A 17,005-nucleotide genomic window follows, 5' to 3' on the forward strand; every position below is an offset into this window, starting at 1 on the left:
TTTTGTAACGGAGTCTTGCTTTGTCACCCAGGCTGGAGTACAATGGCACGATCTTGGCTCGCTGCAGCCTCCACCTCCCAGGTTCAAGAGATTCTCCTGCCTCAACCTCCCAAGTAGCTGGGACCACAGGTGTGTGCCACCATGCCCAGCTGATTTTTGTATTTTTAGTAGAGACGGGGTTTCACCACGTTGGCTAGGCTGGTCTTGAATTCCTGACCTCAGGTGATCCGCCTGCCTCAGACTCCCAAAAGGCTGGAATTACAGGTGTTAGCCACTATGCCAGGCCCAGAAAGTTCTGATCAGTGACTGAAATTAATCAAAATGTATTTATGTAATTCTGCCCTGTTCATTCATTTAGAATTTTTTACTACCCACCCACCTCACCCTCTCAAATCGAATTGTGCTCTTCTGGCCATTCTAATGATGGAAATGTAAACTGTTTTCTGTAGTCCTTCTCATCCTCACCTATTTATATTTAATTTGCAAATCTGATGTTAAGGGGAGAGAGGTGGAGAGCATGAGGAAGGATAGTTGAGTTGGTGAATGCTTCCATCCTAGAGTACTTCATCACAGATTTTAAAGTCTCAGAAAGTTGTTTCTTTTTTTTTTCTTTTCTTTTCTTTTTAACAGTATATCATTCTGTTGCCTAGGCTGGAGTGCAGTGGTGCAATCACGACTCACTGCAACCTAGACTTCCTGGGCTCAGGTGATTCTCCCATTTCAGCCCCCCTGGTAGCTGGGACTACAAGTGTGTACCACCATGCCCAGCTGATTTTTTGTATTTTTTGTAGAGTTGGGTTTTTGCCATGTTGCCCAGGCTTGTCTCTAACTCATGGGCTCAAATGATCCACAGCCTCGGCCTCTCAAACTGCTGGGATTACAGACATGAGCCAGTGCACTCAGCCTAGGAAGTCATTTATAAAGCCTATTCAAATTGCCCAGGTCTGACTGTGTGCTTTTATCAGGATAATAGGATACTCCATTGGCACCTTAGCAATTCTGCCAGAATTATTGATTGGGAAGCTGCTTACAGTTCTGATGCACATCACAGGAAGCTGGTGCAAAATTAAGATGGCATATGTGATGAGATAAAGGCCGGGTTAGAAAAGTGATTACAACTGGGAACTTGCTAATCACTGACCTCTATAGGGATCCTATGGTTTATCACTAATCTCACTCACACTTGGCATTTTCCTATGCTGCTGCCTCATCATTCATAGCTGTGTGAGTAATTTGGCATGGAGTGAACAAGAGGAGGGCATAGAAGTCCAGCAGCTGTGCTTGTTAGCACTAGATATTTAAGTATCTTCAATGTAGCCAGCAGTGTGGTTGGCACAAATGTTAGCCAATAATGCTTAAACAAATTGTTGTGAAGAAAATAGGCAAGCATTTATTTTAAAATCCCCTTTCTCTTTTCTTTAAAAACAAAAAATCTGGTCAATTAAGATCCTTTTTAGATTCTTTTTCTGTACGTTTGAGCAGATTACTACCAAAATAAAGTCTGTAATTCTAACAGTATCTTCTAGACAAGAATTTCTGAATACGTTATAAGTATTAATTAAACTGTGCGGGGTCTGTGGGAGATACATGTTATTCAGTTGATTTTCCTAAAAGAGTGAGTGGGGTCATTGATGTTAAGTGACCTGTAACTTTCCCAGTTCACTCAATGAGAGCAAAGCAAGAGCCAAGAGATGAATCCAGTACTCAGAATTCCCAGGTCTTTGCTCTCATACTCTACGGCATTGCAGATTTGCCCACTTTGTAAGTTAGCATTTTGTGTTTCTCCATATGGTTAGTATGATTCAAATTGTATGGTATTTTTGATAGAGTTTGCCTACAAAAGAGGAGTAGGTTCTCCACGAACAAAAAGGTAAGGTAAATAATGAGTTTTCAAAGACACTCAAGGGGGAGGAGGGTAGTCTGCTCATAAAACTGTCCTCAAATTTAGATTTGTGCACAAATATTTAGATTTGTCTATATAAGGGTTTCACATTGTTTCTATGAAAAGTAAATATGGAAAAGCTCATATGAGTTACACATTGAAATACTTCATTTTGAACATAGTAATGTTGATCTCATTAACTTTTTTGAAATATCCAGGAATTGTTTCTAGGTTAAGCTTTTAGCTTTTAAGAAAAACCAGTCTCAAGCTAAATACTTAAATTATAACACACGGAGTTTTTCTGTGTAAAATATGCTGAATTCAAATTTATGAATGCAGATCAGAATATCTGACAGAAATGAACAGAAATAATATTGGCTTTCATACAGATAGGGAAGCTATTCTATTTTGTACTGCTACTTGTGAAGGCAACAGTTATTTCTTGAATAGTATCTATTCATTGAAATTAATAAACTTGTCTGGAAATTTTTAGGTATTTACTGTACTGCTGCAGAAAGAAATGCTGAGCAGGCTTTATATTCCATAATATCATTATTTCTGGCTGTTTCCTCATCAATACATTCTTTTCTGTTGATAAGAACAGAGCACATACCATGAGAGTATTGTAGAATTGCTTTGGTCTAAATTTGCATGTTGAAGGAAGAGTGAAACTGAACACCATTCTCCAAGTGTGGATTGTGGCTTATCTGCTCTCAGGTTGCTCATAAAGACATACCTGGGACCGGGTAATTTTTAAAGGAAAGAGGTTTAATTGACTCACAGTTCCACATGGCTGGAGAGGCCTCAGGAAACTTACAATCATGGTGGAAGGGGAAGCAAACACATCCTTCTTCACATGGTGGCAGCATGGAAAAGTGCAGAGCAAAGTGGGGCAAAGTCCCTTATAAAACCGTCAGATCTCATGAGAACTCACCATCGTAAGGACAGCATGGAGGTAACCACCTCCATAGTTCGATTACCTCCCACCGGGTCCCTCCCACAACATGTGAGGGTTTTGGAAACTACAATTCTAAATGAGATTTGGGTGGGCACACAAACCATATCAGGCACCTTCAAACCTTTGTGGTATTTTTAATAAATATATATTATCAAATACTAGATTTCTGTCACTAAAAAGAGCTAAATATCTAACAAATGTAGCAGTACTTCAAAAACTTGGTCATCCAGTAGGCTGTAAGCTTTTTCATTGTTTGGCACCTATTGAGGGTAGAGCTTGCAGGGGTTGTTTTGTTTGTGTTTTGTTTTTTGTTTTTTGAGGCAGGGTCTCACTCTGTCTCCTAGGCTGGAATGCAGTAGCATTATCATAGCTCACTGCAGCCTCAAACTCCCAGGTTCAAGCAATCCTCCCACCTCTGCCTCCTGTGACTACAGGTATGCACCACCATGCCCAGCTAAGTTTTTTGTTTGTTTGTTTTTAATAAAGGTCAGGTCTCACTGTGTTGCCTAGGCTGGTCTTGAACTCCTAAGCTCTAGCAGTCCTCCCACCTCAGCCTCCCCAAGTGCTGGAATTACAGGCATGAGCCACAGCACCCGGCCAGAAGCTTGTGTCTTCCTCATCTCCTAACCTCTTCATCTGTCAGTGACTAGCCCATAAATGTTTGATGGAATGTATGGATCTTAGATTCTTCTGTCTAGTCAATGCTTGGATATTTGTAATTGAGATGGAGAGAAATGGGAATGTAGAACTGTGCCTGTCCACTCCCACCTTCAATTTGACTGCTCATTGTATCTTATGTCAAAAGAATAGCAATAGTTTGTATTTCTGTAAGCATTGAAAGGTTGCAACTAAGTAGAGCAAGATAACTTTTTTTTTTTAAGTCTGAGAATATTTGTTAGGGTAACTAATGCCTCTAAGAGTTTATATGTCTGGAGAAAATAATGTTATGAACTTCAGTCATTTGCTGTTTCTTGAGTAAATGTTTTAAATACTGTATAAATTGAATAAATGTTTTAAATACTGTATAAGTTAGTCAAAATTATCTGTCGTTTCTTGAGCAATTTTTAGTTTAGGTCAGAAAATGCTGGATCTGGTTAATGTAAACCGTGTAAGTTTAGCTACTTAAAATACCTTTGCACACATGTTATGTATCTAATGGTTTAATATACATATATATGTATTATTCTTGTATATTTTCCAGTAATATGTTGCTATTCTACTAGAGTTGGGTTTCTTAACCTGGGGTCCAGAGAATCCCAGGACAGAAGGAGAATCAATGAACTTGAATGGGAAAAAATTATCATCTTTATTTTTACCAATCTCTAAGTGAAAGTTTGCATGGCCTTCCATTTTGAATAAGGATAGCAAAATAGTCCAGACAGTACCTACAGTCTTTGTCACCAGTAGAACAATAGATATTTTCATATCATAATTGTTGCAGGTATCTTAAACTGTTATTTATGCTTTCAAATTATTATTAGTCCTGCTGCTAAATCTTATTAATGTGTTAATAAATTATAGGAAATACGAGGTTTTTAAAAGGACATTTTGACAATTACATGGCATTGTACCTTAAAATACTTATATTTTGTTTTGTACATTTATAATCATGATTCTGAGAAGTCCGCTCAAGAGGCTCATGCACATGTGCACACATCCATACCTATACACACCCACATCCCCACAACACAAGGGTCTAGTAAAAACCCTGTATTAGACTATCCCAGAAAGTTCTTTGTAATAATTTTTTCACAGGTGCTTCGAGGAAAATTAGATATGTGTTACATTACTAGTAGTTCTTAAACTGTTTTCAGCTGAAGTTGACCAGTTAAAATTGTCTGTATACTTCATTCATGTATTTTTATGTTTAAAAATTGCCAAAGATTTTTGACGTCAGATGCCTGAGATAAAACAAAGACAATGTATATGATTAATTTTAATTCATGAAAATAGTTCTTGTGAAAAATAATTTTGAAAGAATTAAAAATGAATGCCTCCTAAGTCTTAGACTGAGTATGCATTATTATATTTCAAGGATACTCAAATGTATAAGTCCTTAAGAAAATAACTAGTTTCTAATAAATGAAAGGTGAAATAAAAATGTATTTGCATTTCAAATTCTTATTTGAATAGATTAAGTATCATTTTGAAAACAAGCTATCAACTTTCATTTCAGAAGAAACTTTTACTTTGCAACATCTTCAGCTTATGTTAAATTAGTTTTCGTTCTCTCTGAATTCAATGTCCTTTATGAAAGGATAAGAAATTTTAGGAATGTTAATAAGCACAGGAAAGTAAGTTTAAAACTTTAGGTTTTTTAAAATGATCTATTATGTGGGTAGCCTCCACACAGATAATTAAGATTGTATTTAAAAGCTGTACATTATTAAAAACAGAGCTAATATTCACCTCTAACCTTGTTCCTTTTTCCACCTCAACATTTTTTTTTAAGAGTTCTTACTAGGACATTTGAGTCAAAATACAATACATTATTAACTCATGATTGAGTGTGGTGGCTCATGCCTGAAATCCCAGCACTTTGGGAGGCTGAGGTGGGCAGATCACAAGGTCAGGAGTTCGAGACCAGCCTGGCCAACATAGTGAAACCCCATCTCGACTAAAAATACAAAAATTAGTCGAGTGTGGTGGCACACGCCTGTAGTCCCAGCTACTTGGGAGGCCGAGGCAAGAGAATCGCTGGAACCCAGGAGGCGGAGGATGCAGTGAGCCGAGACCATGCCATTGCACTCCAGCCTGGGTGACAGAGTGAGACTCCATCTCAAAAAAAATCGATCAATAAAAAATGTAGTTCACTAATTAAAAAAAACTCTACACGTGAATAGGATGTTGAAAATTGTTTATTGATATGATACATAATTATTTTTTAAAAGCCTCAGAAATGGACTAGTATCATTTTCATTAAAGTATACATGTCATGCTGACTAATTGATGTAGAAGTTTTACAATTCTAAATCTGACATCTATTAACCCTTTAGATAGGGAAAATAATCCTTGTAATAATAATGCCAGGCCTCCGTGGTAACACATACCTGTAGCGTCAGCACTTTGGAAGGCTGAGGTAGGAGGATTTTTTGAGCCCAGGAATTTGAGACCAGCCTAGGCCATACTGTGAGATCCTGTCTCTACTAAAAATGAAATTTTAAAAAATTAGGTGTGGTGGCAAACGCCTATAGTCCCAGCTATTTGGGAGGCTGAGGTGGGAGGATTGCTTGAGCCCAGGAGTTGGAGGCTGCAGTGAACTGTAATTATGTAATTATGCTCTAGCCTGTGCAACAGAGCAAGACCTTGTCTCAAAATAAATAAATGAATTAAGTAAAACTAGTTATTACAAAATAAAACCATTACAGGATTGTACACTTGGAATTCTGACATACACAGCCTTCCCTGCATCTAATCAAAATGGATCAGAAATCCTCTTGGAACAAGAAGATGGCAGAGACTGAAGGGAAATGCCAACTTAGAATGACTGGCATAGAAGGAATTATTGAAACTCAGGGAAGACAGTTGTGTTCTTCTTTGGCAGGTCCGCTTTCTAAATAGATAGGGAATTTCAGAGAACAACTTCATTCTGTGCTTTGCAAAAAACAGAAGATTGTGGGGAGGGGTCTGGTGGAGAGGGCATGACTTAGACAGACCTTGAGGCTGCTGCTTCAATCCAGCATGTCAAAGCACCATGTTTGGGGGCGTTAGTTACTGAACCTCAAAAATGCTACATTGCAAATTCGCTTAGTATATTGAATACCTATGAATGAGTACCCTACTGTTAACGCTGTGAGACTTAACATCCATTCTCCCTCAAGAACTGGCCCATTCTATTCCTGATACTTGGCCATGAAAGTTTTGAACTGTGGGTGTATTAGCTCGTTCTCACGCTGCTAATAAAAACATAACCCAAGACTGTGTAATTTATAAAGGAAAGAGATTTAATTGACTCACAGTTCAGCATGACTGGGGAGACCCCAGGAAACTTAAAATCATGACAGAAGGGGAAGCACAAACATCCTTCTTCACATGGCAGCAGCAAGAAGTGCCAAGTAAAAGGGGAAAGGCCCCTTATAAAACCATCAGATCTTGTGAGAACTCACTATCACAAGAACAGCAGCATGGGGGTAACCACCTCCATGATTCAGTTACCTCCCACCAGGTCCCTCCCACTACATGTTGGGATTATGGGACCTACAATTCAAGGTGAGATTTGGGTGAGGACACAGCCAAACCGTATCAGTGGGTATAGTCACAATAAGAATTTTTTTTTTTTTTTTTTTTTTTTTTGAGATAAGTCTCACTTTGTCGCCCAGGCTGGAATGCAATGGCACAATCTTGACTGCCCACAACCTCCATCACCTGGGTTCAAATGATTCTCTTGCCTCAGCCTCTTGAGTAACTGGGATTACAGGTGTGTGCCACCACACCTGGCTAGTTTTTGTAGTTTTGGTAGAGATGGGGTTTCACCATTTTGGCCAGGCTGGTCTTGAACTCCTGACCTCAGGTTATCTGCCCGCCTCTGGCATGTTATCTCCCAAAGTGCTGGGATTGCAGGCATGAGCCACTGTCCCCCACCACAGCAAGAATTCTTACATGTCTCTGGGAAGAATATAAATGGGCATGGTGACTTCTGAGAATAGTAAGGTAATCAATGCCTGTAAAGCTGAAGCATCCTTTAATCTACCAGTTTCCCTTATTTGTGTCTATCCTGAAGGGACGTGTGTGTGTGTGTGTGTGTGTGTGTTTACAAGACGTGCAAGGATATTTGTTTCAATACTGCTCATGACAAACAAATATAAAAACTATCTTTCGGTAGGGGAATATATAAACTGGTTTTATTTGTATAATGGAACATTGTATAGCAGTAAAGATACTCAAACTAGGGATCTGTTATGAACACATAGCTCAAAACATAATATATGGAAATGCAGGTTTCAAGATAAATAGCATGTAATTCCATCTGTTAAATGTATTAAATGCAAACAGTAATGTATATTGTTCGAGAATATGAATATATATTTAAGAGTACAAAACATACATGGTAAATATGCACATCAATATTATGATAATGGTTATCCAGAGGTGTGGTTTGAGCTATGTCTATACTGTATTAATTTTTTTTTTTTTTTTTTTTGAGGCAAAGTCTTGTTCTATTGCCCAGACTAGAGTGCAGTGGTGTGATCTCGGCTCACTGCAACCTCCGCCTCCTGGGTTCAAGCAATTCTTCTGCCTCAGCCTCCTGAGTTGCTGGGACTACAGGCGCGTGCCACCATGCCTGGCTAATTTTTTGTATTTTTAGTAGAGACGGGGTTTTACCGTGTTAGCCAGGATGGTTTTATCTTCTGACCTCATGATCCGCCCGCCTTCGCCTCCCAAACTGCTGAGATTACAGGTGTGAGCCACCGTGCCCGGCCCAATACTGTATTAATTTTTGAGAGAGAAAGAAGAGAAGAAGGTTCAATCTGACGCAAACATGGGAAAACATTCTAACTAGTGGGTACATGGACCATATTGTTGGCTGTATAGATGTCTTTTTCATTCTTTTAACTGTGTTTTAAAATACTATACCTTGAAAATAAAGTATTTACATGTTACTTTATATAGTTCAAGTGATCCTCCCACCTCATCCTCCTGAGTAGCTGGGAATACAGGCATGTATCACCATGCTAATTTTTTATTTTTTGTAGAGACAGGCTTCACTATTGCCCACGCTAGTCTTGAGCTAGTGGACTAAAGCAGTCCTCCCACCTCAGCCTCCCAAAGTGCTGAGATTACAGACGTGAGTCACTATATCCTGCCCAGAATTTGACTCAGACTGACTGAAATGATAGCAAGTTTTTACAAATTATTGGATTGTATCCTCTTATTTCTAATTTGTTCTATTTTTAAACTGCAATATAATTACCATGAATAGTCTAGAATTTTGATTGTCAATAAATGAGGAGTTTTATATAAAGTTAATTTCTTTGTTTTATAGGAAAAACATCAGAGAGAGGCTCATTTTCCCTGTACAGCAGAGATACTGGATTACCAGGCTGTCAAGTAAGTTTAATAATTAAAAAAAGCAATGAGATGGTTTTTAAACACATAAAGACTCTATTAATAGATGAGATAGAAATTATCGAATTTATTTCACTACTGTTTGTTTAATTTGTAACTAAATGTTGTTTTTTTGCTCTCTCTGCTTAAAATTGTTTCAGTTCCCCAGTTTACCAGGCTGTCTTTATCATCAAAGATTTTCATAACCCACCTCCATTTTAACTAGAAACAAAGTAGCAGTTATCTTTCTACCCCTTTCCAAAATGCCTGTCATTTCTGAGAATTTTTCCTGCATATTTTCTCACAGAAAACATAATTGCTGGTACATAAAAATTACATGATTGATCTGCATAGCTTGAATATCCTGTAATGTCAAACTGATCATTAATATTGGAAGCATTTTGTTTTCAATCCTGCATCTACCAATTTTTAGGCTTCACACCCTCCCCGACTTGGAATTTTTGTTTCAGCTGTCCACCTTCTCTAGCATTTTGTGCTTCTGCTAATGGGCATCTTCTCTGCCTTTTTCCTCATATCTTTTGACTGAGAATCCTGAACACACAATTCACCTGCAGATTCCCATCAGAATCAAGCCAAAAAGAATAGAAAGGAAAGGCAGAACATATTAAATTTGTTTTCTGCCATCTGCATGCTTTACATGAGGGCCTACCCTAATTTCAGGCATGGGCATGTGAGCCGGTTTTAACTGCTGTGCTAATAATACTCCATTTAATATATATTTCATAATTGTGCCTCTAAGAGAGTTTTACATAACATCCTGTTTTGTGATATGCCTTCCCATTATAAAATAATGTATTGTAGTAGGTTGGCCACGGTGGCTCACGTCTGTAATCCCAGTACTTTTGGGAGACTAGGGTGGGAGAATCCCTAGAGCTCAGGAGTTGGAGACCAACCTGGGCAACATAGTGAGACCTTGTCTCTACTTAAAATGTAAAAATCAGCCAGGTGTAGTGGTGCATGCCTGTAGTCACAGCTGCTTGGGAAGCTGAGGCAGGAGGATCACTTGAGCCCAGGAGTTGAAGGCTGCAGTGACCCATGATTGTGCCACTGTAGTCCATCCAGAGTGACAGTGAGACTGTGTCTGAAAGAGAGAGAGAGAGAAAAAGGGAGGGAGGGAGGGAGGGAGGGAGGGAAGGAAGGAAGGAAGAGAAAGAAGGGAGAAGGAAAGGAAGGAGGAAGAGAGAGAGAAAATCAATATATTGTAAAAATTAAGGATCATCTATTCCCATATCCTTAATGGCAAATAGGCATGGTCTGAGTAAGTGATTTGTTAAGTATCGTAGAGTTGGGGGTAGTAACTGGACCAACACTCAGATTTCTTGGCTTCAGACCAAGCAGTCTTATTCTATTTTCATCCAAGTGATTTTTTAAAGTTTTAGTGTTACTAATGATTGCTTTATTTTCCATTTATGGTTAGCTTTATTTTATCCTAGTCATTTAAAATATATATAGATTAGCATTGTGTCATAGCCAGTGTTTTGCTTTACCAGCTTTTACTAGCTCACAAGAGCCAAATCTGTTAAACTTTTAGGAATTTAGCAAGCATGGTTGACATCACACTGGTATCTTAAAATTGACTATTATGAGCTGGGCACTGTGGTGCATACCTGTAGTCCCAGCTACTTGGAAAGCCAAAGCAGAAGGATCACTTAAGCCCAGTAGTACAGTTCCAGCCTGGGCAATGTAGCAAGACTGCATCTCTAAAAATAAAGATAAAAACAAAAAAATGGCCATCAAGGAAGTGTTTACACTGTGGAAATCCAAAAATGTTACAATTCAGGGCTTCCATTTTCTTAAACAGTTGTTAAACATTTACCAGCATACCGATCATGCCTAGTTAAAAATTGCAGAGAACCAAAGAATGTAAGTGCTTATTCAGATCACAGTAAAAAATAGAAAAGCAGCAGTTGAACATCTAGCCTCCATTAAGGTACCTTTCTGACCTCTTTCAAAGGTAACAGTACTTTAAGGCCAACCAAGATATACGATTTATTCTGTATAGTTTTAGCAATATCCATTGATGAAAACCAAAATACCTCTTTTTTGGTCTATATCAGATGTGGATTGGTGATTGTAATATTTCTGCAATTCATAGTTGATATCAGAGCTCATTCTTTTTTAAGAAGTTACTGTTTGAATTTCATAGTCTGAATTTTAGTTCATAAATGACCTAAACTGGAGGCTGTGGATCTAATTTCTGATCTTGGCTGTAGTACTCATTGTGCGAGTTTTGTAGGCCACCTAACCATCACTCCTCTGAATCTCTTCAGAGTACACCAAATTTTAAAAATTAAGTTGCGGCCGGGCGCAGTGGCTCACACCTGTAATCCCAGCACTTTGGGAGGCCAAGGCGGGCGGATCACCTAAGGTTGGGAGTTCGAGACCAGCTTGGCCAGCATGGCGAAACCCCGTCTCTACTAAGCATACAAAAATTAGCGGGGCATGGTGCAGGCTCCTGTAATCCCAGCTACTTGGGAAGCTGAGGCAGGAGAATTGCTGGAACCCAGGAGGTGGAGTTTGCAGTGAGCTGAGATTGCACCATTGCACTCCAGCCTGGGCAACAGAGGAAGATTCCGTCTCAAAAATAAATAAATAAATAAATGACCAAACTAAGTTATATCATTTGGACAATGAATGATTGATAAAAGTAACTACAAAGAATCATGTAGGTTTAAGCTTGTAAGCTCTGCAGACTGCATCTGTGACATATCATTAAGTTAACTTGTCTGCCACCCTGCTTCAGGGCCTTAAAAGTCTTTTCATCTTCATCTTAAATATAAGACAGCAGCTTAGTTAGGCAGTGTTGAATCTTATATGTATTATCATAGTATAAGAATACCTTATAACCATAACAAATTTGTTTACTTATCAGATATATGAAAGTGCTCTTCTCAGTTCCTGATCATACAATAGAAGGTCAGTAAATGTCAGTTGAGGGGGGTAAGACAAAACGTTTAGAGTCAAGAGACCTAAGTTCAAGTCCCATCTCCGCACTGATTTCTATCTGAAAGATAGGATTAGCTGTTTCTGCTTCCACCTACTTAGTAGATCTCTGAAGGCTAAACTGTATAGGCTTATGAAAACATTTCAAAAAATAAACACATAATTCTAAAGTTCTCAATTCATGTAACCCACATAACAAAAGATATTTTGGATCTTTAATATTATTTTTAAGATACCTAACTGTTTGCGAGCCACTGGTCTAATGTTAATGTTACTGCTAAACTTGAGGGGGGAAGAAAACACTATTGTAAGCTTTTTGAGACCACAGCTACATCTAAAATCATAGTCCATGCTTATATTAATGTTTTTATTATGTTCAAATGTTTTCACTTAACATTTTTATACCCTCTTGGCAAAGGTATTGCTGTTTAGTTAGAGTCAGCAATAAGTTCTATTAATGTAATTGTCCATTTTTGCAAAGGGGAATCTTAACAGTTTTTACCAAGGATTAATGTGCATTTGTACCAGATTTAATTCTTATATCAAAAGACATTTATTTTAAATCTAAATGTGTGGCACTGTAATAACATTTGCTACCATTTGCTGAGCACTAACTGAACTAGCCATTGAACTAAACATAATCACATTTAATTCTTTTAACAACAACTCATTTTGCAGAGTAGTAAACAGAGGTTCTTGTAAGGTATTATGCTTAAGGTTACATATCTAGCAAGTGGGAAACCTAAACTCATGCTTGAGTGTTTTGGCTATATGACTATACTTCAGCATAGGAATCCCTCAGATTTCAACTCTGTGCCCTTATTACCTTCCTTCATTTTAATTTGAGAAGGAGATAGGGAATTTTTTTTTTTTTTTTTTTTTGAGACAGGGTTTCACTCTGTCACCCAGGCTGGAGTACAGTGGCGCTCACAAGACCTCCTGGGCTCAAGGGATATAAGGTTTAGTCAAGAGACCTAGGTTCAAGTCTCATCTCTGCATTGATTTCGTCATCTGAAAGATAAGATAAGCAGTTTCTGCTTCCACCTACGTAGTAGGTCTCTGAAAGTTAAAGTGTATGGGCTTGTGAAAACATTTCAAAAAATAAATACATAATATTAAATTTCTAAATTCATGTGGCCCACATAACAAAAGGTAATTTGGGTCTTCATATACCTCCGTGAGTAGCTGGGACTACAGGCATGCACCCGCCATGCCCTGCTAATTTTTCTGTATTTTCTTTCTTAGAGATGGGGTCTCACTATGTTGCCCACGCTGGTCTCAAATTCCTAGGCTCAAGTAATTTTCCTGCCTCATCCTGACAAAGAGCTGCGATTACGGACAAGAGCCACCACTCCCAGAGGGAATTTAAATTTTTAACGAATGTCCAGGTGATTTTGATTCACGTGGACTAGAGTTCGTGCTTTGAGAAAACCAACTCCTCTGTACATGCCAACTCCTCTGTATAAGCCAATAGGAGTTATCCTTAGAGGAAACTATATGATTGCTGTTTGACAAACAGTTTATAAATATTCTGGAGAGATCAGGAAGGCCTATGGAAAAGAGAAGAACAAGGCTACTAGAATGTTTGATACAAAATAACAATATTGCTATATACAAGATTTAAAGATACTCAAATAACAGAAAGATACCTTTTTTTTTTAAAGAATTCGTAGAAGCAATTTGTGAGCCCCAGAGAGGAAGCCTAAAATTCAGCAGAGTGGAAAGATTATTCTGCAGCAAGGACAAACTATTCAAAGAAAAACACGTATTCCAAACAGTATTTATTATAATGAGTCAGAGGAGGGACAAAAAATACACTTTAACGCTGCCATTTTGTCTTACCTATTCACAAGCGACAAAAGCAAATCCAAGGAAATATAAATAGTGACTCTAAAATGATACCCAAACACCACGTTGAAACCATTTTTCTTCAACAGAATCCCCCAAGGGGCATTAACTCTGCTATTAATGTACATAAAATGCTGCTGACATACTGCAAAATTCAGACTAATTTAATAATGCCTGATGGGCCTTACTTCATGTTAAGATGATGTAATAATATGTTGCTAAATGAGTGTCCTCATATTACATTCACAGCAATCACATTAACTGATGAGCCATTGAAAAGAAACTCATGTCACAGTATTACTGGAAACACTGATAGATCATTCTGCAATTAAATTTTTTTATTGATCAAACACAGAGCATAGAAGCCAGCATCTTTATTAACAATAGATATATTACTTTAAAAACTACCAGTTAAGTGAAAAATCCTTTATCAGTATAACAAAGTTTTTCCTTTATACCTCTTAAGCAAATATTTATTCAAGTAGTTTAAGTTTTTCTCTAAGTATTTAAATGTAGAAGATGGCAGGGTCTTGGTTTTTTTCAGAAAGTGTGAAGTTTCATCTGAGTTCAGATATTACACCCTTGAGAAGATGACAACTTTAAAAACTGTACCTTACTTAACTCTTAGTTGTTTGGAAATAAGCTTATACCATTTGGTTTTTCCTTGTTCTTTTTTCCTGTTATACCCAGTATCATATACAGACATTTATAATAGTAAAATAATAAAAGAGTTGATACATCAGAAAGACATAACAATGATAAATGTGTATACGCCTAATAAGAAAGCTTCAGAACAAATGAAACAAAACAAAAATTGATAAAATTAAAGAGAGGGATAAACAAATTGACAATCATACTTGAAAAATTGAATACTTCTGTCTTAGCAGTTTGCAGAATAACTAGACAAAAAATTTAGTATAAGATGTAGAACAAAATTAACTAGTTATCGACAACCTTGACCTAAATGATACGTATAGAACTCTGCATACAGCAACTGAAGAACATAAATTCCTTTCAGGGGCACACATTACACTAACAGGCTGGAATCATATGCTGGTCCATAAAACTAGTGTCAGTAAATTGGAAAGGTTTGAAACCATACAAAGTATGTTCTTTGGACACAAAAGACTTAAGTAAGAAGTCTGATCAGAACTCAGGGACACAAAGAGGGGAACTATAGACACTGGGGCCTCCTTAAAGGTGGAGGGTAGGAGGAGGGAGAGGATCAGAAAAAATAACTATTGGGTGCTAGGCTTACTTCTTGGGTGATGAAATAACCTGTACAACAACCCCCCCACCCCAACACGAGTTTATCTATATAATAAGCCTGAACATGTACCCCTGAATATAAAATAAAAGTTTAATAAAAAGCAAAGTTATATTAGAAGTCAATAAGACTGGGTGTGGTGACTCATGCCTGTAACCCCAGCCCTTTGGAAGGCCGATTCGGGAGGATCCCTTGATCTCAGGAGTTCAAGACCAGACTGAGCAACATAGTTAGACTGTGTCTCTACTAAAATTAAAAAGAAAAAAAAAAAAAGAAAACTAGTCAAGTGTGGTGTCAGGAGGCTGAGGCAGGAGGATTGCTTGAGCCCAGGAGTTCAAGGCTGCAGTGAGCAGTTATTGCACTCCTGCATTCCAGCCTGGGCAACAGAGCAAGATTCTGTCTCAAAAAGCAATGTCAGTAAGATATCTAGAAAAACACCAAATGTTCAAAAGTTAAGCAACATGTTTAAATGACGCATCATTTTAAAAAGAAACCGCAGGAAATTCAGAAGGTATTTCTAACTGAATAATAATGAAAATATGATAACAAAACGTGTTGGTGCAGTTAAACGAGTGCCTGGAAGAAAAATGTACCTTTGAATGCTTATATTAGAAAAGATGTACAGTGAATGACCTAGGTTCTACCCTAAGAACTTAGCTAGAAAAAGAAGCACAAAGTAAACCCAAAATAAATAGAAAGAAGGAAATACTACAAATAAGAGCAGAAATCAATGTAATAGAAAAAACTAACAAAATCAAAATTTGGCTATTCGAAATAAATCATAAGGTTAACCCCTAACTAGATCAGTTAACACGAAGGGAACAAGAACACAAATTACCAGTACCAGGAATGAAAGAGAGGTTACTGCTGTGAATCATATATACATTAAGAATATAATAAACATTATAACTTAATTCAGTAAATTTGACAACTTGGATTAAATAAATGAATTTCTTGAAAAATACTTACCAAAAGGAGACAAATTGAAACAAAATCTGAATAGATGTTTATCTTTTTTTTTTTTTTTTTTTTTTTTTTGAGATGGAGTCTCGTTCTGTTGCCCAGGCTGGAGTGAAGTGGCACTATCTCGGCTCACTACATCCTCTGCCTCCCGGGTTCAGGCAGTTCTCCTGCCTCAGCCTCCCGAGTAGCTGCGACTACGGGTGCCTGCCACCACGCCCAGCTAATTTTTGTATTTTCACCATATTGGCCAGGCAGATCTCAAACTCCTAATCTTGTGATCCCCCCGCCTCGGCCTCCCTAAGTTCTGGGATTACAGGCATGAGCCACTGCACCAGGCCTGAATATCTGTTAATGAAAGTAAATTCATGTCAAAAACCTTCCCACAAAGAAAGCATAAGGGTCATATGGCTTCTTTCAAATGATTAATTCTTTCAAATGCTTAGGGAAAAAAAAAATACCAATCTTATACAAGTTAGTTTAGAAAACAGGAGGAGTGAACATTTCTCAGCTCTTTTTATCAGGTGAGCAATATCCTGGCAATACTCAAATAACACGTGTAGTTTGTATCAGAAGTGAAAGTTTGGATTAAGATTTGAAAATCCATGTATTTAGTTCACCACATTATAACAGCATCAAGAAGAAAAACAATATGATCATTTCTATAGATACAGAAAAGGTGTTTGACAAAATTGAATACTCATGATAAAATCTCTCAGCAAGCTAATAGAAGGTAGCTTCCTCAATTTGATAAAAGACAAACATGGAAAAATATATGGCTAACAGCATACTTAATGATGAAAGACTAAATGCTTTCCACCTAATGTCAGCATCAAGGTAAGAATTTTTGTTCTCACCATTTTATGTTTTGGCCAGTGTATGAAGACAAGAAAGAAGGTCATAGAAATTGGAAAGGAATAAGTTGAATTGCTGATGACATGTTTGTGTACATAGGAAATCCTAAGGAATCATCAAGAAAACTTCTAAAAATAAATAGTACTTTTAGCTGTATCATAGGATACAAAGTGAATCTAAAAAGTTAATTGTATTTCTGTACACTAGCAGTGAAAATTAGAAAATA

General features: G+C 37.5%; 1 protein-coding gene across 5 annotated transcripts in view; it reads left to right on the forward strand.

Moving 5' to 3' along the window:
- TCF12 (transcription factor 12) overlaps nucleotides 1–17,005 on the forward strand; it is a 377,169-nt gene that overhangs the window by 244,117 nt on the left and 116,047 nt on the right. For all 5 annotated transcript variants that reach the window (XM_011983162.1, XM_011983160.1, XM_011983161.1 and 2 more), the window contains one exon: nucleotides 8,824–8,888. In XM_011983162.1, the coding sequence (XP_011838552.1) occupies nucleotides 8,824–8,888 (65 nt within the window). The remainder of the gene's footprint in view (nucleotides 1–8,823; nucleotides 8,889–17,005) is intronic.

This window comes from Mandrillus leucophaeus, unplaced genomic scaffold (assembly GCF_000951045.1).
Source record: "Mandrillus leucophaeus isolate KB7577 unplaced genomic scaffold, Mleu.le_1.0 Scaffold247, whole genome shotgun sequence".
In the NCBI taxonomy this organism is placed as follows: Eukaryota; Metazoa; Chordata; class Mammalia; order Primates; family Cercopithecidae; genus Mandrillus; species Mandrillus leucophaeus.